This window comes from Notechis scutatus, chromosome 3 (assembly GCF_049901735.1).
Source record: "Notechis scutatus isolate UNSWTSFEM ecotype Mainland chromosome 3, rNotScu1.2, whole genome shotgun sequence".
NCBI classification, from domain to species: Eukaryota; Metazoa; Chordata; class Lepidosauria; order Squamata; family Elapidae; genus Notechis; species Notechis scutatus.
Window position 1 is genome coordinate 182,050,831 of NC_142011.1, and position 23,004 is coordinate 182,073,834.

The window sequence follows — 23,004 nt, forward strand, 5'->3', positions numbered from 1 at the left end:
AAGTGTCATCTGGCAGGACCTAAGGAGAGACCCTTTTCTGCCATGGACTTTAGCTTAGCCCCAGCCCGCTATGGGTGTAAAGACATGGCTCTGCTGCTGTATCTAGGGTCTGGCAATTGTGAGGAGTTTTTGCAATGACTGAGTCATGTAAGATAAAATCTGCTACTGCTTTTAATTCTCTGTTTTTAAAATTGCATATGTTTTTATATATTTATATATTAGTTTTTAATTAGTTTTATTGAATTGTTTTTACCTGCTGTGAGTCACACAGAATCACTTGGGTAAAATGGGCAGAGATGTAACTCAAGAAATAATAATTTATTCTTGAACATAAATGCCACACTGCATACAAAAACTTTGAAAGGATTTAATTTCAAAATCCTTGTACAATCAGATTATCTCAATTTGAAAACACAGTGCAACTAAAACTTCAGAAAATATAACTTTGCAAAGATTCCTTTATTGTTGTTAACAAAGGAGATTACAGAATAACGAATATTGATAAAATCTTGGGTGAAGTAACATCAAAGTTACAGTGCCTATTGGTATTACTTTTCAAATGAAAGCCAAAGTAATAAAGGGATCAGCAATCATTCACTATTAAAATGTCATAAATAATAGCTAAACTTCCAATTTTCAAGTAACAAAAACAATGCAACTGTAGAACAACACCAAATTTCCCAAACAAGGTCTTGCCAATAGTTCCATATTTATCACTAAATTTGAGATGTTGTGATATTTTAAGCTATATGGGGCTATGGCATATTTACCTATTCAACTATTTAACAAATATGGTAGAGTATGAGCAAAATATTTTTCTGCACAATAAATTTGAAAACGATTTGCCTCAACATAAAACAAACTTGTTGAAGTCAATGGACAGATTTTGTATTGTAGTTAAAGAGTCCATAACTTTCACAAATCACTGCACCATGACAAAAGACTAGGAAAAAATGGAAGGGATATTGCAAAAGTATAAGAGCCCAGAAATGGACCCTATTGTTCAGACAAAAATGAAACTGAATTCAAAGTTTTGAGTTCAAATGCTATGAAGCATCTTTGTGAATTCTCATTCAGGCATATAAATATGCAATCTATAAAGAATTATGATATGAATATACACAAGCAAGTTATGCTTATTCCATTTCATTCAAACCTATAGAACAAAGTTAGTGATATTCTAAAGTGAATTCAATATATTTTATTAAATTGTCTTTTTAAAATGTTTATAGATACCTGAGCCTCCAGACATTTCTGCCATTTTCTAGTCAATGTTTTAAAGATGGAAAATCTATTTTTTTCTTAATTTTTCAAAAGAAAGAAAGAAAGGGACACATCCTCATAGACACAAATCTTAAAATACTGCAGAAAACTTATTATATAAGAGCATTATTTTATGATCAGAAGAAAATATATGCAGGAAGGAATTGTGTGGATTTTTAAAGCTTAAAAAATAAAAAAAAATAAAAAGGCTTCTCTAAAAAATAAAGGCCACATGATGTTTTCAGAAAAGTTTATTCCACCTATTTTGCTCATGATACAGAGTACAGAATGAAGTAAATTTGATGTGGTTTCCTAAAATCTTTTCACAGCTAGTTAGAAAGAGTGGAAGAGCCCTTTTGTTATTACTCACAAGGATAAATCCCTTCAAAGATTTGCATTTCACCTACAAATTCTCCTTCACACTATTCTTTTCCACAATCTGTAAGTACTCTGTAGTTTCCCTTTTACTTTGCATATTATACAATATAACCTAACATGTTATATAAGAGCACTTCAGTCCCACAATGTAGGATTTCAACTTATATGAACATTTATGATGGCTCCAGAACATTTCAGAGGCGTACAAAAATACATTCAACTAAAGATTTATGTAAGGGGTTCTTTCTCTCTCTCAGTTCTCAGATATTTTTTTTAACAAAACAAGGTAAGGAAACCAAATAGTTTCCAAAATAGCAAAAACGTTCTCCACTTTTTAAAGCGGGTAACCCCAGAGAAGTATGGGGATGTCCTTTAACCTGTTACAAACAAGAAGATTACTCTGGATTCCAGAAGAGCTTTCTCATGAGGAAGTGGTCATCTTATCCCCCAGCTATTAAAAATGGAATTTTTCTGCATTGATTGTTCTCAATTCTTTTTATTGTATTTTGCAGAAATACAGTGAAACCTCAATTTAGTGGATACCTGTTTAATAGACTTCAGATGCAGTGAGTCAATTTCCCTCTAGATTTTCTTTCAATTAATGGAGTTTTCTATCCAAGATAATCTAAAAGAGGGCTGTAATTTTTAACAAGTATAACAACATTTGTGGCAGCGTACATTATTTGCTCAGATAGCTAAATCACCAGGAATTACGTAATTAGAAGTTTCATAGACATTCAGGAGGAGCAAAGTCCACTCTGCAAACTGCACTGTTAGATCAAGGTTTCACTGAGTTTCAAAAACACACATATTTAAGAGTTCTGCACATGAAGTTGCATACTTTACATTTTTATAAGTATTAAAGATCTACTATTTTTAGTCTTATAAATAATTCTAAGCAGAAAGAAAATTATTTCAGGGTATTCTTCAGTTTATAAAAGCAAACAGCAAACAAAGTCTAAAGTGCAGACTATAAGTCATGATAATAAAGACAAAAGTGCAGCCAGATTTGCATCTATGTTTACAGTTACTATTGAACCCTACAAGAAATTAGCCAGTTTACTATATAAAAACTGCCACGTACTTCTTATCACAGTACATCTTCCAGCCACTTGGATTTTAAGTTTTGCTGAAAAGTCCAGCTGTCGTAAGTAACTTATTAAATGACCCAGTTTCACACACCAAAGATAATACTGCAGAAAATGAGAGGAAGTCACACAATGTTGATTCCTCCTCCAGAAAATGCAAGTGTCCTCTTGTTGCAAGATGTTGAATTGTTACTGCTGGTCTGACAGCTTTTCACAAGCGATGTCTTCATTTCAATTTCACATGCAACTATGGCTGCATTCAATTCCATTTGAGCTCGATGGACAACGTAGAACATGAGGCCTATACTTATAACAATCTGTGAATGAAGCAGATACAATTGCTTTGTTTAATATTTTCAGCTGCAATCATGGACATAAAAATATTCAAAATACATGCAATAAGTGTCAAAAGATATGCAATTAATTATGTCTTTGATATAGATACACGGCCAACCTTTATCAACACTTTAAGTTTAAGCTAAATAAACAAGTAATTTTAATTTAGAAAAAAAATCCCATGTCTAGTTTAATGTAACAAAATTTACAGCTAAATATAAAGTGATATAGAAAATATACAAAACAAGAGCTGCAAATTACTGTATAATACTGCTGGTTTGAATTTCATTTTTGCCAGGAATTCACTAGGCAATTTAGGCTTAAACTAACAAACTTCAGATCTGAAGAGTGATCTTTTCAGGTATAAAGCTCTCAAATACTAAAACATTAATGCCATTTCCAAAAGACAAACTGTATCTCATTACAAACTACAAATAAAATTTGTTTCAACAGAGTAATATTATCTTTTCACAGATATTGATTTAACTTGGGAAATATTCTTGAGAAAGACTTGCACATATCATGCTGAACTACCTGGTATTCCTAAGTATCATTCACAATGCCACACGTACTAATATTTCAGTACTCTATGCCAAAAATTCAGATAAAGCACCTGACTATTAATGTCATATATTCTAAAGTAAGTAACATATTTTTTCCCAACTTGACTTGGGCTGATTATATAATTTGTAATCTGGAGGATACCAGTTTGGAAAATCTAGTTCAGTGGGGCTAACCTTTTTGGGCTCCTATGCCGAAAATTGCGCTCGCACACCAGCACCCAGAAGGCAATGCACACACACACACCCCAAGCCCCCTGCGCATGCGACCCCACACGCCCCGTCTCCCACGCACCCTTCCCCTCGTACATGTGTGCTAGATACCCGACAATCAGTTGTTGGGTGGCGGCGTGCGCATGTGCAGTGGGGCTCTTCCAGGCGACCTCTCGCATGCCAGCAGAAGTGGCTCTGCGTGCCACTTCCAGCACGCATGCATAGGTTCGCCATCACAGGTCTAGTTAATGAATGACTATGCATTCTGCATACAAATACTTCGTCAATCTCAGATTTTTACCCCACTGCAAAGGTTCGCTAGGTATCACATCCTTCAAGTGTTGCCATGGATCACATAGAAAATGACTAAAAAAAGTCAATACAGGAAATCCTTAATAATGTTCAAATGAACAATAGCCTACAAAAATGGCACTTACAATCTAAATTCAAATTTATGACCATCATCCTGCCCTTGCAGTCACATGATTGCAATTTGGGCACTTAGCAATAGGCTCACATTTCCAACTAGCTGCAGTGTCCCACGATCATGTTATTCAATTTGCTATTGGTTAAACTGGAATCGCACTTATAACTGAGTGACTTGACTTATGATCACATGAATTGACTTATGACCATAATAAGAAGTCATAAAATTGGTTCGGTCATTGGTTCGCTCAACCTATAACAATTTAAAATGGAAATTGTGGTTCCAATTATGGTAATATGTCAAGAACTACCTGTAGCATGGAATCTAATAGGAAACTGCTCCCAACATTTTATTATGTATTGCTTCTTAGAGTTTTATCTATACTTATAGAACATATGTCAAACTTATAAAAAATGTAAGTTATTGTCACACATAGTTTTGCCATATATGCTAACACTAAGAAAATGTTGCTTTAAAGGCTTTGGCAAAATAAATAAAAGTCCTTGTAACTTTGGGTTTGAGGAAAATGACAAAACTCCAACTATTATCAATTACTGTAACAAATATGGGCGGGAGTTACTTCTTTAATTGCTGAGCCACTGCATTTGGTTCCAAAGCAAACAACTGAAAATCTTCTTAATCCAGAAGCTTGCTTCAATTGAAGCATTATTTAACTACAATGGCTTCTAGAATGGGCTGAATAGTTTGTTTTTTCTCCCCAAGCATGAGCATTTCAGTCAAAATTTAGGAATTAGCCTTTCTGTTAGGAGGATTTTCAGATGGACTGAGAAACTTCTATTCATGGAAGGATCCAACTGAATATGTTTAGCAACACTTACATATAATGAAGGAGTAATGCCACACAACACTATGGGATATTTATCTAATATTTTGTAGTTCAATTTCCATCAATATAGTCAAGGTAAGAGACTATGGAAGACCCAGCCCCAAATAGAAGAGGGTACCACACAATACACCTATTTATAAAAGTTAACCTAAAATGCTATGATAATAAATTGCTGAGTGAGGTTGAAACTATTTACCTGTAAACTAAAAATGAAATAACCACTAAAACTTTGTTCTGCAATAACATCTTCCATAGTGCGCAAGGTAGTTCCCAGGTAGGAGTTTAAAAGTTGAGTTGGAAGTAATCCAATGGAAGAAGCCATCAGGTAGTTTGGTAGTGAAAGATCTGTGATCTAAACAAAAGAAATACATATAAATTATTCATTAGACAAGCAGGTCTGATCGGTTTTTTCACTCCTGCTGAAATGACAGTAATTTAACAACCCACATTTCAAGAATTTTTTCTTTCTTGAGCACCTGACTATGCTTAAACACAATTTGTTCATCTTATGTTTATTCAGAAAGATAAAGAATAGTTTGCCAAACCTATATAGTAGTTGCAAGCTGGAGCATATCCTGGATCATAAAGCAGAAAAAGATACTTTTAGGAAGATTTTTCATTCATATAAAAGCCTTTTGTACATGCCAGCCCAGAAAGAAGCATCATGGCAATCTACTCAGAATGGAAATTTTTCAGCTGTAGCTCTACAGAATTCTTTCGCGTACTCTGGTATATTTTAGGGGGGAAATATAAAGTTTACATTTACATCCAATGGTGGGATTCAGCTGGTTCGGACTGGTTCAGGCAAACCGGTAGTTATGATTTTGCACAGTTTAGAGAACCGGCAAATCCCACCACTGGCTGGTCCTGCCCCGCCCAGTCACTCATCTTGGCCACTTGCCCAGCGTAGCTGCTTGTGCTCTCTTCTGTCTGGCTCCATGGCTTGCCTCAACCACACAGTCTCTGAGGGCCAGCCAGGTTGCCTGCCTTCAGATGCATCTCACGCAGCGCTCTCTGTGTGGCCCAGCTGAGCTGCCCTGATCTGCCTGGCAACCTGGGTGAGCCTGAAAGGAGCAAGGCCTGTATCCTGGCCTAGTTGCCTCCCACATGGCCCAGCAAGCTTGCCTGCCTTCTGCACGGCTGAAGCGTGGCCCAGATGAGCTGCCCTGAATTGCCTGGGTGAGTGACTGCAAGCAGCAAGGCTTGAATCCTGGCCTAGCTGCCTCCCATGTGGCCCAGCCAGTTTGCCTGCCTTTTGCATTCACACAGCATTCTCCACATGACCCAGCTGAGTGCCCAGATCAGCTGAGCATCCTCACAATCGCATGCCTGCAGCCAGAGCCAGGTTTGGAACAGTAGCAACGGTTCTGAGCTTGTTAAGAAGGACAGCTCCTCCACCCCAGCCATTCTCTTTCCAAATCCGGTTCTGGCTTTTCCAAGGCCGGTCGTAGAGGGAAATAGATGAGTGTGCCTTGCCTCCCCACAGCTCTAATTCTTTAAAATTTGGGGGGGTTGTGCAAAAATTTTGGGGGAATCAGTGCCCGGAGCGAGAGGGGACCGCAGGCTGACTTGGCAGGAAAGGAGTGCCAGACTTTATAAGAATAACTCATTAACAAGCAGCCCAAATCCTCCATGTTTGAAATTTGTTTGGCTGAAACTATGGACCACCTACTAATACATTTCCTCATTTTATTTTATTTATTTATATATCAAATTTAGAAACTGACCAACTTACTCACAGAAACTGTGATATTCTTTCTTTTATCATATACTGCTATTTATGCAAGATCAGTTAAATCATAGATGTAAATCAGATAACATGATTTAAATTTTCAAGAAAGAATATACTTAATTTCTTCTTTCAAAATAAATAAGCTTTTTGCAAAAAATGTTTGGAACTGGATACTTAGTTCCATGTAGAGATAAACATAGTCTTATGCAATTTCACAGCATACTCCAGAATCTATAGCCATTCTTGTTTCACAAATTTATAAAATAAATATATGCTTACATTTCTGTATATATATCAAAGATAGTAAGATCACTTAACCTAAAACTCTTAATAATCATTAGTAGGGTCACTGTAATTAATTCAATACACTTATTAATTTAATTAGTATTATCAATTTTCTACTGTATCACTTTTTCATATTCTATTACAAATTCTGAAACTTATTAATCAAAGTCAGTGCACCTCTAGCAGAAAAAAAAACTATGTATGGGAATGTATGTATCTATGCATGTTATAGTTCCCCACTCCAACAGGTTATGGACAACTTACAAAAGCCAAATAGTTTGATAAAAAAACAGTTTGGGGAAGTGGTTAAGCTGTTGGTCTAGAAACGGGAAGACTGACAGTTCTAGTTCTGCCTTAGGCATGAAAGCCAGCTATGTAGCTTTAGGCCAGTCACTCTGTCCCAACCCAACTCACCTCACAGTGCTGCAGTTGTGTGGAAAACAGGATGAGGAAGGAATATCAAATATGTTTGCTACCTTGAATTATTTATCAAAATAATAAAGATGGAATAAAAATCTAATAAATAACATATAATACAAAACAAGTCAGCCTGGAGAGAAACAATCATAACAATAGTAGGTAATTACTACATGCATTAACCCCAGGGCTTGGACCAGAGCCTGATCTTAAGAGGACACCATTCATAACTCTGGAGGGTGACTGTTAAAGAGGGTAGGGTCACAATAGAGAAGTTATGCTTCCTTGGTTCTTCTCAATTGGTATCTTATGATTTATCATGTGTTATTTGTATCTTCTGACTTATGATTGTAACTATAATGTACAATCTATGATTTATCACTTTGTGTTTGTATGTACATTGAGAGTTTATACAATGGAGATAAATTCCTTGTGTGTCCACTCACACTTGGTGAATAAAGAATATTCAATATGTTTAATAGAGAGGACTTTGGCATTGCTAAGGAGTACCAAGCAGACAGAAACTTTTGGAGAAGGCTAGTCCCTCAATTTTCCAGGACCTAGGCCATGAAGATGACCAGCATCTTAAATTGCATTTGAAAGTCAACTGACAACCAAGCCACGTCATGTACAATTGGCACATGGGCATACTGCTTCTGACTACTGATATAATATATATAAAAGCATTGGTATGATATATTAGCACAAAGAGAGAGAGAGGGAAGGAGGGAGAGAGAGAGAGAAAGAAGAGAGAGAGAGAGAGAGAGAGAGAGAGCGCTGGAGCAAAATTTTTTTGCCGCGGCCCGGTACCGGCATCAGCTGGGCGCCGCGCCCGGTACCGGCATCAACTGGCGCCGCCATCTTTTGACGGAAAGATGGCGCGCACTTCCGTGAGCTTTTGGGAGAAATGGCTTTCACCCGGAAAAGCTCATGGCGCGCCATCTTTTTGATGAAAAGTGCTTCCGGTGAGCTTTCTACCCGAAAAGCTCACCGGAAGCACTTTTTTACCAAAAAAAGATGGCGGCGCCCAGCAACCAGCGGCCCGGTAAGAGTTGTTCTGCGGACCGGTATCGGTCCGCGGACCGGCGGTTGGGGACCCCTGTATTAGCAGATTCAGTACTTCCTACTGCTTCCTTGTATTGTAATGATATTCTGTAAAGGTCTGCTAGAGACTTATGGAGCTTACAAGCTTAAAAAACCTGACTTTTCCAAATCTATCGAATCAGTTTAAAATATTAGCTTGCTGATTACAATGATCATAAAAATGGAAAATTTAAAAATTTATAAAAACTTGGATATAAAGTTATTCCTAAAATTATCCAGAACTGGCACTACAAATTACATTTGCGGTGGTAAAATGTAGGTATCTTAAATAATTTGGATTTTATTTTATTGTATTTCCTAATTCTACAATGCAGTACTGAAGGCTAATAAGTTGGCTTATATCCAAGTTAGATGGACAAGAATGCAAACTTAGGCTGCGAACATAAGCACACGTGAGAGCAATTACAACAAAAGATCCTGTGATCTGCTTCTACATAAATATCCAGACAATCACATTCCTCACATTTACAATGTTATAGAAAAGGCTGGTAGTTATTATAAAGACAGGATGGAATTGTCCCACGTGACTAAAGGGATTATATTTTTATTTTGTTAGAATATGCATGTTCAATACTTGAGAATTAAAATAATTAAGGCGTTCAGGTACTTGTAGCACATGAAAATAACTCCACTACAATACTGTACATCTGTTGAATGAACTGGGTAAGACAGTTTTGCATTTCCTAAATCAGGGGTGTCAAACTCAAGGCCCGGGGCTGGATCCGGCCTGTGGGGTGCTTAGATCTGGCCCGCGGGACCACCCTCAAAATAGCGAAGGACCGGCCCATGGTGCCTCTGCCAGCGAAAATGGAGCTTGCGAGCGCTGTGTGTGCCCCCCCCCGAGCTATTTTTGCTGGCAGAGGGTTGTAGAAGACCGTCGCAGCCGAAAATGGAGCTCAGGAGGCTGTTTTTGCTGGCAGAGTGCTTGGGCTGTCACAAGTGCCCCCTGACATAAGTGACATTATGCTGGCCACGCCTCCCAGCCCCTCCGAGGTCAAACACAACACTGATGCGGCCCTCAATGAAATCGAGTTTGACATCCCTGGTCCTAAATTATAGCACCTGTGTTGATTTTGCACTTCTCTGTGCAGTCGATAGTCCGTAATAATCACATCTTGCTAGTGGCTTATTATGATTTAAAAATTGGATATTCCTGCACGGATACATTATTTTAAATAACAAATATAGATAGTCCTTGACTTACAACCCTTTTTCAGTGAAGTCACAACGGCACTGAACAAATGGTGGTTATGATGGATCCTCAAAGTACAGGCCCATCCTAGCACCTCTGCATCACGTGACTGCGATCTGGGCACTTGGCAACCAGCTCACACTTATGACTACTGAAGTACCCTGCTTCAGTGGCATGATTGCCATTTGCACCTTTTCTGCCAGCTTCCCCAGCAAATCAATGGGAAAATTAGCAGGGAGGGTCGCAGATGTCTGAGGAATGTGCCCTCTACCTTATTCTGCAGGTGCAGACTAATTCTGCTGACTACTGACTGCCAGCAATTTGGCAGTCTGAGTCTCACCGGCTCAACGTTGACTCAGCCTTCCATCCTTCTGAGGTCAGTAAAATGAGGACACAGATTGTTGGAGGCAATAAGCTGACTCTATATATACCACTTATAGAGGACTGTAAAGCACTGTGAAGTGGTATATAAGTCTAAGTGCTATTGCTACTGCCTCACCCTCCCCCAGCCCCTCTGCACTTGCACTGCACCACTTGCTCACACATGCTGACCCTTGCTGTACTGCACCTCTCTTGAACACTTGTGCACCCACCCCTTATACTCTCCCCAATCCTTGCCATGCCTCTCTCACACCCTCATGCAGCCCCTTGCACCCTCATTGAACCTTGCACCCTTATACATCCTTGCACCCTCCCAAAGTCTTGTTGCACCACCCCCTCACATCTTTGCATATCACTGTGGACCCTCCCTGAGCCTCATCAAGCCTCCCTTGCACCCTTACACATCGTTCCAGAGCTTCACCATGCCCCTTTCGCATTGTTCTCCACCCAGCAGCAGCCACTTACTTGCCTGTCATCCTGCCTGAAAAGCTACCTGGAACTTGCAATTTCTTGCCAACTTCCCCATTGACTTGGTTGTGGGAAACTAACAGGAAGTTGTCTTGTTTAGCAGGGATTCGGTTAATGATGGTAAATGGAAAGGCAAGGATTCCTGTCATTAAGTGACTTTGTTACAAATTATGACACGCTTAGGAATAGTTTTTCCAGTCCCAGTTGCTGTCCTAAGTCAAAGACTATCTATAGGTTTCAACTCAGAAATGATACAGCAACAGCATAAGCTTGAGATTTTAAGGCTCATATTTAGCAACTGGTTATATGAAGTTATTCCACTGAATGCAGGAGTACCAATTATCTGAGTAGATTTGCAAAGGTTTTATTTTTTTTGAAAATTGCTGTATTTGGCCAGATTCTGATGTGGGCTTGTCTATTGCTGCCTTTTTATTTAGAGCAGGGATCTTCAAACTTGACAGCTTTAAGACTTGTGGACTTCAACTCCCAGAATTCCTCCTCCAGTCATGCTAGCTCAGGAATTCTGGGAGTTGAAGTCCACAAGTCTTAAACTTGCCAAGTTTGAAGACCCTTGATTTAGAGGTTGACATATCTGCTTTTAATAGACCCAAAATATATAACTCTATCAGGCCAATGGCCTTGTCAGCTTTGTTTTTCTATCTTTCAAACTACCAAAACTAAGTGATAACAAGTTTTGCAATTTATAGTTCCATGTGTATGATGCATAAGGTAAATTCATTTCATAAATATAATCAGCCTAAATTATACTTTTACATTTAATAAATGTAAATAATAAAGCTCTTCTGAAGATCACACATGAATCAGCTGTCCAACTGCACCTTTATCACTTCAGGGAATATCATTAAATATATGAAAATATGAAAACTCCTCATGACTATCTTAATTCTGTACTGTTTGAAGTTTACAATTATTTTTTTAAAAACATTCTTTCCAAGTCCTTTAATATGGTGCATATATCTATGATTTGAAACTGCTAAGAACTCTGCTTTTACTGTACTGCAAGAGCTTGCAGAATTTCTTGTTTAAACGTTGCACCAATTATTTTATTACAAGCCTGTCATACAGATTACAGACAATAACTCCCTTTTTATGATTTTGTAATCCCTTAAATCAGGGCAGTCGGGCGACTCGATGGCACTGAGCATTTACTGGCCCGATGCCCTTCCCGATACCATACAGAATTCGCAGTAGATTTTTTTCTTTGCGTCCTACAGACAATATTACCTTCAATTATCTATTCTAATGCAATATGGTTTTATAAAAGAATTTCAAGCCTAACATAGTATGAAATAATGGTAACACACCATTATCCCTTGATATTTTAGAAACATGCTCAGAAAAATTAGAGATGGCAGTGGAGGTTTTGATGGATGTGGAAAAATCCTTGATATGCCAGTTTAAATTCTGGCACAATATTCCTTGATATGCAATATTTTAATCCCTCAGCAAGGTATTTACAACTGGAATTATTTACTCACACATGGGGATATCCTGAGGAAGTTGAATAAAAGATGCCCTTGGCTTGGTTTGAGAGAGATTGAATGGCCCAAGGTCATCCAGCTGGCTTGGTGGGAAAATTCTTTTAATTACCTGAGACTAATTACCCATGGCAATCTCCCTTATTTTAGTTTGATTTTTTTCAATTTTTCAATTTTAGTTTACTATTAAAAATGTTTAAAATCTTAAATATTCCAAAGTGCTTTTTCAAGAGGCAACTGGACTGAAAGCACCTTTGGGACAATCATGATCTGGATGACTGAGAGCTCCATAGACAAAATCCTAAAGGACCTATGGGAAAAGATTGTTATTGTAAATTAGTATTACCAAAGGATGGATACACATAAGTCAATATTCCCATTTAGGAATATTTAGGGAGAGCACCAAATAAAGTGTTTCCTGGAAGAAAGATAGGTGACAATGTGCTTGAGCAAGCCATTATTTCAAAGAACAGAAAGTGGGACCAAGGTGTCAAGACTCAGATGACTTCTGGGAAAGGAGGTTTGAGTTTGAGATTTCCACTGAACATAATTGTTTAATTGAAAACTGAATTGAATTTGCTTAATTTAATTTGTTTAAATCTGAATTATTGCAAGGGCAATTTGGGATTGTCTAAAAATTAAGATCAGTGGTATATTTAATTAAAACTTTTTATTAAAAACTTTTTGTTCCAGATGCATTTCAAAATCCTGAGTACCATCACTGAAATGTATTTTCAGTTATTTTAAAGTACTTTGGAATAAAGTATTGAAATATCCTATATTCATAAATCAATGAGTAAGAGTCTTAAAGAACATTAAGTATGTTATTTATAACTTCAGGATGAGACTCATTCAACTTTTTTTTTCATTTTTATCAGGTACTTCAAAGAATGCATTAAAATAATTTTTGTCTACTTTGAACTGGTTATACCAAATGACAAAGGGCATTTATGCTTAGAGATATATTCTATTATTGTTCTAATTTTGGTTGAGTATCTTTTAGTTGTTAATAGGGCTTTGAGGAGGGCCGTCTAAGGCATGAATATTATTTGAATCGTATATCAACATTTTGAAATATATTAGTATTGAGAGAACTACAGATTTACCAGGTTACAACATAGCAAAAAAGATTATTCCTTTGCAATAGAAATACATTTATGTATGAAATGCCATCCTCAATTACAATCTTGGACTGAAGACTTACATTCACTCTGCTTTTGAACTGGCCTTTTATTGATGTAATGGAAAGATTTGATCAATATTATTCCTCAAGATTTAATACTTTATATGGTTTTTTTAATTGTACATTATGACTTTCTTTTTCTTTCATTTCGTTTTTCTTTTTATCCTTTTTTTCTCTATTTGTGTACACTAAGCCAAAAAAAGAAAAAAAAAGAAATGAAAATACATTTTGCATATTAATTGTACTACAATCATAACAACAGGGGTAGGCTTCCATATGCTCCTAGTTTCTCAAATAAAACTTTTTTAGATATCTTCTGGTTACAAACAACCCAGGCTTCCCAATCAATCATAAAATGTAAACTACTTCAAGGACCAAACACAAGGACTAAATATATTTCGCCTTGAACGCAGGGAAATACAGAGGTGTTATGTTACAGGCCAAAACCAACTATTCATTTTTTTAAAAAATATAAAATGTACCAAATAAACCTTCAGAGGGTACAGAATCAGCACAAAATTGGCTTTCAGATTCTAAGCACAATTTCTTGTAAGTAGGGTAGAGACAAGTTGATTCTTATGTTAAAACAACTCCTGCATCAGAATTGTTTTGGAAGCTCCTTGTGCTGGACCAAGTTCTGTCAAATTTAAAAGACAGTAAATATACTGTCTTCTAAACACTGAATAAGTAGGAATGTAATAGTAATAAGTAGGAATGTAATAGCCTACTAATATCTAAATATGTACCGGTATTGCTCTCATTGGTTAGGAAAGGTAGCATACAATAGAGTTGTAAAAATAATGTTAAAAACCACACCTTTCTGATAATCAGAAGCAGAGAACTGATACCAAGAGAACATAATTTAACTCATTTTCTGATTGTGTTTTCTTTTGAATAGCACAGCTTTATTTTTTTCTAGATGAAAGAATATTTAGCAATGCCTTCTATCTCCAGGGAGCAAAGTACTGTATAATACACAGGAAAAGATGCTATTTGACTGAGATTTGAGACAAGGAAAACACATAAATATCCCTCTTCCCTTGTTTCTCCTGTCAAGTTACATTCAAGGAAGCTTTCCTATTGTGGGTTATCATAACATGCATCTGCAGGGAATATCAGACCTATATTGATCTTTGAACAATCAGTGCAGATTTAAGAATTCTCCCAAAACACTACCATGGGAGCAGGTGGAACATATATTCTGATTATTTCTGGGTTCTGACTTTTCCTATCTCTACAACTGAATGATAAACCAATTATTTGCAACCTCTTTGTCCTGTAACTGGATCTGAACTGGTGGGATAGCCAATCTAGCACTATCTAGCTCTTCTAAAAGGCACACAATCCTGTGCAAGATGGGGCTGGTGGGAGCTAATACAAGACACCTGGAGAGTAGCACCTTGCTAAGCCCTAAGTTGGAATCGGCACTGGATTCAAGAAGGAGCCTTTCACCTGCAGTTTGTTAAGCAAGGCACATCCAGGACTCCTTGACAGTTACTCACAGAGAAGACTGCATTTTGAAGTCCAAAGGGTATCGGTGTAAGTCTAGCCAAGGCCACCACCTTGAGGCCACTTCCTCCTTCCACCACACGGATGACGGCGCTGAGCTTCTCGCTGCCCTGGATCCTGGCCAGCACCCATCGGGCCAGGAGTTTCTTGCAGACCACGTGGGAGATGAAGGTGCCGATCACGACACCCAGAACCATGAGACCCATGCCCAGCACGAAGCCGTAGAGATAGCCGGCGGCCACGTTGAGTAAGATGTATCCCCAGCCGCAAGGGAAGGACACCACGATGAAGCCCACGGTGAAGAGAAGCACGCCGGCCAGGCTGTCCAAGCTCTCCGCCCAGAGCATCAGGTCCCGCAGGTACTGGCGCACCAAGGCGAGCGAGGCGAAGCACAACATCGCCAGAAAACACACGCTCAGGCAACTCTTGCACCAGCAGGTGCCCAGCAGGCATCCCGAGCAGTGCCACGTCCTGCTCTCCCCCAAACCGTGTCCCGCTTCGGGTAGCTGGCAGAGCAGGAGCTCCACCGACGGTTCATGAGAAGGATGAGGCGGAGGGCAGTGATACAGCCCGTTCTGCTCCCCATACAGCAGCGGCTCGCCGGCCGCCCCTCTGCTCGCCGCTTCCGTCGGTTCGCCCGCGGCTCCCAGAGGCGGTAGCCAGCGGTTCAGGTCTTGTCGGGCTCCCTGAGCGAAGGCGTGCTTGGTCGCCCGCGAGAGCAGCTGCAACGCGGCGGCCCCGGAGCTCCACATCGCCGGCCGCTGTCTACAGTGAGCTTAGCGCGGCGAGGAGGAGGAGGAGGAGGCGCCGGCGGCGGCCGAAGGTCGAGGATGGGCTGCGCCTTCCCCGCTTCTCCGGATGAAGACGCGACCGCTCGCTCATTGCAACCGCAGCCGCAGCCGCGGAAGGCGCCGCGGCTGAGGAAGGCGCGGGCTGTTCTCTTGCACGGCCAGCCGCAGACGGTTCGTCTCTTTTTACCCGGCCATTAAGCGGCTGCGGACAAAATCATCGCGGCCTTGCCAGAACGGACGTCCCGCGATGAAGCAAGAGCAACAGCTGCGGCACCCCATTCCCAAGCGCCGCCCAGGCCCCTTCCGCCGGGCCGGCCGGTACAAAAGGCCGCCGCGACTCCGGCGCAGCCGCCTCAAAAAGCGCGCGGCGAAGCGAGGTAGAAAGACGCCGAGGATGCGTCGATCCTCTGCGGCCTGCTGGGGGCGGATGGGCGGCGCTGGGAGGGGGCCGGGCGAGATTGCAGCTGAGATTACAGCCGACGTCGCCGCCGCCGCCTCCTCCTCTTCCTCCCCCTCCTCACGCAGCGGAGTTGCAGAAAAAGGGGGTGCCCGGCACTGTTTCCCGCCCCCACTTTCACAGTCAGTTTCCGTTCCGCTGTGGTGCGAAGAAAAAAACACCTCATAAGTCTGCGTCCACAAGGGTCTCTCCGTCTCTCTCTCTCTCTCTCTCTCTGCGGAGCTGCCACGTCTTTCACCACAGACGCCCTCGCAGTCATAAACAAGTGTTGTATTTTTTTGGCGCGCAGGTCGTCGTACTTGCGGATCTAAACCTCCCCAACTCCTTTGTCTTTATATCCAAAAGCTCTCCTGTCCTGAGTGCAGTCACATCGATCTGTTTACACAAATGCACTTTCACATTTATCCGCACAGCTTCTCGTTGGCCTCTTACAGGGCTTGTGATCTGGTGCGGATGTGTGTTCACAAACCGCACCAGGGGATTTGCCATTCAAACCGCACCAGGGGATTTGCCATTGGGACGTTATTACCATATCAAATACCTCATAAAGGAAGTTGGTTTCAGTTGGAAAGAAATGAAGCGTGTGGCTTATAAAGAACATAATTACAAGTTACCTTCATAATCTGTAATTTAACACAAATATAATCAAAGCTGATGAAAGGAGGAAAATGGAAAAGAGATTGAAATCCAGCCACTTACTGAAACCTGCACCTCGCGTGCTTTACTTGCACTTTCTAACAAGGTATACCACCTAAAGTGAAAACGAGGTACCATCACCTTTGCATTAAGTAGGAAATAACTTGAAGTTTTAGGATAAACTGCATACAGTACTTAAATATGAAAGACCTGTTTTTGATGTAATGTGTGATGCATGATGTATGCAATGGTAATGTCTGACATAATATAAATTTTAAATTAGTGTTAAGTCTGTTCTTTCCTGGAATAGATCCACTTAATTTTCAGTGTGCAAACAAACCCTACCTGAAAACCTGAAAATGTTTGAGGTGCTTTTCCACAACACTTTGTTTCCACTGGAGCTTCAAAATTATAGAAGTGCTGGGGGAAAAGGTGTTTTATTCTAAACATTCCTCACTTAAAGCTACTAGTTCTTAAAACATTTGGTTTTAAGTTTAACAAACTATTTACACCCATTTTCCTTTCTTTTTCCAACCCACCCAATTTTATTACATTTTATGGAATCAGACCTGAGGATTTAAAGGGATCTTGGAAATAACCTAGTACTACAAACCCCTGCCAGGCATAGTTATTTCTTTGATTTATTTTTCCACATCAGCAGCTCTGTAGGGTGATCTGAGCTGGGCTGAAACAAAGTGATCTGCCTAAGGTAACCCAGCTGGCCTCCATGCCTAACAGTGGACTAGAATTCAGCATCTCCATGTTCTCAGGTAGCATAACTAGGCCTCTGTTTAAACACCTCCATCTTCACCTTACAGAGATTGAGAAAACATTGATCTATTTCTTTAAGTAGCTATCTTTTTGCTCCCCTTGGGTTGCCATTCTCTTCTTTTCTTAGTTGTTCAATTTAGGTCCATTTGATCACAATTCTTGGGGAAGAATACTAACATCTCTTCTGACATCTCTTTTCCCCACCATGTATTATTTTTTAACCATCTGCTCATAGTACTGCACCTATCCCTTCCTGTTTCTTTTATTTTTTTTCTAGTATGATAGGAAATAGCTTTTTTTGCCTTTCATTTCTTTTGCAAATCTAAGTTCTTTTTGCTCTTCAGTTGTTCTGATATTCTGTGGATATTAACTACTATGTGCTGCAACTCCTTTGTAATTACATCCATCTTCTATTTTGTATGCATGTTCTTTTAAACGTTTTCTGTTGAAAGCTTTGAACACATCCTGAGTCACCTACTATGGCCACTAAATAAAACAATATTTTCAATTTATTCCTCTTAGAACTAGGAAGGAATAGGTCCACTGAAAAATAGTTCCACTGAAAAAGAAAATCAGCACTCACATTACACAGTGATCAGAAATTTTCTGAACACTGTAATTTGTTTAATGCTAAAGACTGCTCTTCTGCCATGGAATGTAATTGCCATTGCTAGACAAGCTGAGAGGATATTATCTAAATATATTAAATATATGGTGTTTTTTTTACTGAGAAGGCTGCACTGTTATAGAAGTGTGTTTACTGTATGCTGTAAAAAGTTCTATTTTTTCCATTCAAGTGTATAACGTAAGGTAAGAGACTGAAAATGCAACAGCAGATCCTGCCAATACATTATCTTTTAATGATCCTAAATGGCTTTTAGAGCAGTCCATATGAGGCTGCAATAGAAGCAATAAATCAAATTCAAAATGAATAAAGGGAGATGGTAGGAATAATTTGTTCCCATATTTATTTAGTATTTCAACAAGAAGCATATGCTCAAGCTTTTGTTTATTGTTTGTTATGTCTATTTATGTTAATATAACTACATAATAAATACATTAGCTTTTGTGGTCCCAAGACCGTCTTTGTAGTTTTTGACATAAACAGAATAACAAGTCAATTTGATTTAATTTATTCTTAGTATATCTTTAACCAAACAATAAATACTTGAATGGTTTTTAAGTCAGTGAAGAAGAGGGAATTTGTTGAGCAGATAAATATCATTTTGGAATTCACAATAAAGTAAACAAATTCTGGACATTAGTCCAAATGAGCTAGAAGGCACATGGAATGTCTACTTCCAAAAATTCCAATGCAGGAAAGAAAAAAGAAAAAAAAAACTCAACTCAGATTCAAGTGAATAATCAAACCCAGAAAATGCTTGAAGTTACCACAGTAATAGACTATCATGTTTACCGATCAGATTGTGAAATCCGTAGAGGAGGTGGTGTTGCTATCTTCTATAAAAAGTCCCTACATCTAAAAAACATCCAAGTTACCCAGGAGCTTGCTATTCCTGAGACCATCGTCTGTGAACTGTCCTTAAATATCACATTTCGGTTCTTACTATGTTACAGAGCCCCTGATTATGACATTGAACATGCAAACAAGCTAAATACACTACTAACATGGGCAGCATCCTGCCCACACGCTTTTATCTTTCTTGGTGACTTCAATCTACCTCATATTAACTGGACCCTTAACAAATGTACAACTAAACCCACACATGCAACCTTCTACAATGCAGTAACAAATCTGGGACTAGAACAACTAGTAACCAACAACACTAGACTTAACAACTGCCTCGACCTCATCTTCTGCAATAGTTTGAATTCAATTTACGGAATATAAATTAAAGAACCCTTTTCCAACAGTGACCGCAACATGATTGACTTTTGTCTCAACATACGTCCACACAAAAATCATCACAACGACGGAATCCCCAATTATAACTTCAAAAAAGGCAGCTATGATCTTACAAACGACGATTTCTCATCCCTTGATTGGCAATTTCTATTCACTGGATGCAATACTGTAGAAGACCATTACAACATATTTTTACTTGAAGTCAAAAGAGTCATTAAACTATATGTACCAATAACAACTCCCAAAACTAGAAAAAACAAAATACCCACAACAATACAGATACAGATCTTCCAGTTTGAGCTTCTTCGGCAACAGACCGAAACCTCATTTCTGCGAGGCTTCGATCCGTGCTCGCCGCTGGAGCGCACCGAGCCGGCTGGTTTCGGGGCTAAGCCACCCCGTAGAGGTGGTGAAGAAGGAGGAGGCTGCCTGCAGGGTTGAGGAGAGCCACATCTTTTCTCCCCAGCTGGCCATTACTCCCTTTCCCGAAGGCGGTTGTAGCAGTGGTCAGAAATGGCCACCACAAAGAAGAACTCGACCAGAAAAGAATGTGCAGGACGAAGATAAGAAGAGAAAGTTTTGGTTGACCGGGTCAAACAGCAAAAGCAACAAATAAGGTACCCTGGAACTGAAACTATTAAAAAAAAACAATAACATTGTTCCCTAAGAAGATTTTTAAGCTGCGAAGGAGAGAGAAAAGAAAAGATTTGGTTTTTTTTCTCTCCTTTTCTTATTCTGACAGCTAAGAGACTTAAGCAAGAAATTGGAAAAAAATCCACTTTGACATTAATAGGCATTTAATGCTGAAAATAAAAAGTCAAAGGGATAATAAAGATTTCCGGATAATCAAAAGCTTTTGAAAACAGGAAAGGAGAGAAAAAGAACAAAAGGGCAGGATCTGGAAGGGAGGAGATTGCCTGGAATCAACACGAACTTACACCAAAATCTCAACAAGACTTCCAAAAGATACATTTTAACTGAAATATCGCAACAAAAACCCCAGGAAGAGAAAGTGGAAAAAGAAATAAGAAGAAATAACTTGGAACTATTTGGATTACTCGATGATTTCTGGATTTTTGGTTATTGTATTTGAATGACTAAAATCAATCGGGTGGTTGTTTAAAACTGTTTAAAATGGCTCCACTTTTAGAAGAATTGAAAATGGAACTTAAAAAGTACAAAGAAGATGCCCAAGAAGGGAGAGGTTATTTTGGCTTCGTATTTTAGTTTTTGGAAATGGAGATTTGGAATTATGAGAAACAACAAGAAATGCCTGCAGAACAAGAAGATTGGGACAAAGAAGAAGGCATCTTTAATGAACAAGTAATCTTAGGTGGGGGGAAAAAAGGAAAGGGGGGAAAGAGAATGGAAAGTTTAAGATTGGGAAAAACAACTCCAAAAAGAATAGAGTGAAAAATAAGTATAAAATCAGAAAGCAACAGAAGAGGGAAATGCAGAAGAGAGAATTAGAAGTAGAGAGACAAGGGGGTAAAAAGGGGAGGGAGAAGAAGAGAGGGAAGAAAGAAAGGAAAAGAAGTTATAAACGACAGAAACAAAATATAGAGAAACAGGGCCTATTTAGAGATAATGGGTTAAAATTTAATGGAAAAGGGGATTCTGCAAGGGTACATAAGATAATATTGTTATATTAGAAACATAAATAATTTTAGAAAATATGAAACAATGTATGATTAAAATGTTTGATAAAATAACTTGTAATTCAGTGGAATGCTTGTCAATAAATAAATGTAACAAAATGAATATTTAATTATTTACAAAACGTGAAGAGAAATAAGGGAAAAATTAATTATGGAGATTATATGTGTCTTTAAGGAAGTATGATATTTAATTGAAAAGAAGTCTTAAAGATGTTAAGATTTTAATGATTATTAATGATAGAACTGAATTGGAATGGAATTAGGGTTTATAATTACATATATTTATAAACAATACAGATACAGATAATCAGAGTTGGAAGGGACCTTGTAGGTCATCTAGTCCAACCCCCCCGCCCAAGCAGGAGACCCTACACCATTTCTGACAAATGGCAGTCCAATCTCTTCTTGAAAGTTTCAACTGATGGCACTCCCACAACTTCCGAGGGAAAGCTGTTCCATTGGTTGATTGTTCTCAAGCTTCAATCCAAAAAGAAATCACTTTGGTGGAAAAACAAATCTGGTCACGTTGCCAACTTCAAAAGCCACCAGATAAAAACTGAATGCACCAATTATCACATTAAACAAGAGGAAAACCTTCTACACACCAATTCCACCCGCGCTTTCTACAATTTTGTAAACAACAAACTAAAAGACTCAAGGTCCATCCCACCCCTGAAAGGACCTAATGGTAAAGGATGCAACGACGACACCATTAAAGCCAACCTCTTTAACGCATTCTTTGGCTCAGTATTTGTAAACAGCAATGGATCATGCCCAGTATTTCCTAGTCGAACCACAGACAACTACAATGATCTAATACGTATCGATTTTACAGAAGACAATGTTGAAAAAGCACTACGCAATCTAAAACCATCTCTATCTATTGGACCGGATGGAATATGTGCCTACTTCTTAAGAAAGCTATCCACTGCCATAGCCAAACCTCTAAGCATAATCTTTGAAAAATCTTTCAGGACCAGCTCCTTGCCTAACCTATGGTCACAAGCCATGGTCATCCCCATCTTCAAAAAGAGAGACCTCAGCCTAGTTGAAAATTACAGACTAATCTCCTTATGCTGCATCACCTGTAAAGTCATGGAATCAATTATTAACCAAGCCATCCTCCTCCACTTTGAAACAAACCACCTACTCTCTAATAAACAATTTGGTTTCAGGAAAAAACGAATCCTGTAATCTGCAACTCTTACACTGCAAAAACGTATGGACTACACAACTTGATCAGGGCAAAGCAATAGACGCAATCTACATAGACTTCTGTAATTCAGTGGTACACGACAAACTACTCCTAAAATTAAAATCTTATGGTATCTCTGGACACCTGCATAACTGGATAGAAGCATTCCTGTCAAACAGACAACAAATGATCAAAATTGGGAGCGTCCTATCAAATTCTGTACCTGTCAACAGTGGTGTCCTCCAAGGCAGTGTTCTAGGACCAACTCTTTTTATACTCTACATAAATTACCTCTGTGATCATATTAAGAGCAACTGCGTTCTTTTTGCTGATGATGTAAAGCTATTCAACACCACAGACAATACTGCTACCCTTCAAAAAGACCTTGACTATGTATCAGAATGGTCAAACAAATGGCAACTTCAAATCTCAACAAATAAATGCTCTGTCCTACATATTGGCAAAAAAAATCAGAAAATAAAATACAGGCTGAATAGTCAAGACCTTGTTGATGATCCAAACCCTGTCAAGGATCTTGGAGTACTCATTTCTAATGATCTAAGTGCTAGAGCCCACTGTAACTACATAGCCAAAAAGGCTTTAAGAGTTGTTAACCTAATCTTACGTAGCTTTTCCTCTGGTAATATTACACTAATAACTAGAGCATACAAAACATTTGCTAGACCAATACTCGAATACAGCTCATCAGTCTGGAACCCACATTACGTATCTGATATTAACACAGTT

At 38.9% G+C, this 23,004-nt stretch overlaps 1 protein-coding gene across 1 annotated transcript; it reads right to left on the reverse strand.

Annotated features, from left to right (window-relative positions):
- Positions 1 to 440: 440 nt before the first annotated feature.
- Positions 441 to 18,604, reverse strand: TMEM64 (transmembrane protein 64). Its single transcript, XM_026691037.2, has 3 exons — positions 14,876 to 18,604; positions 5,309 to 5,464; positions 441 to 3,046 (listed from the first exon to the last, which is right to left on the reverse strand). The coding sequence occupies exons 1-3, from the start codon at positions 15,632 to 15,634 to the stop codon at positions 2,855 to 2,857; spliced, it is 1,107 nt and encodes a 368-aa protein (XP_026546822.2). The 5' UTR covers positions 15,635 to 18,604; the 3' UTR covers positions 441 to 2,854.
- Between the last annotated feature and the right edge of the window lie 4,400 nt (positions 18,605 to 23,004).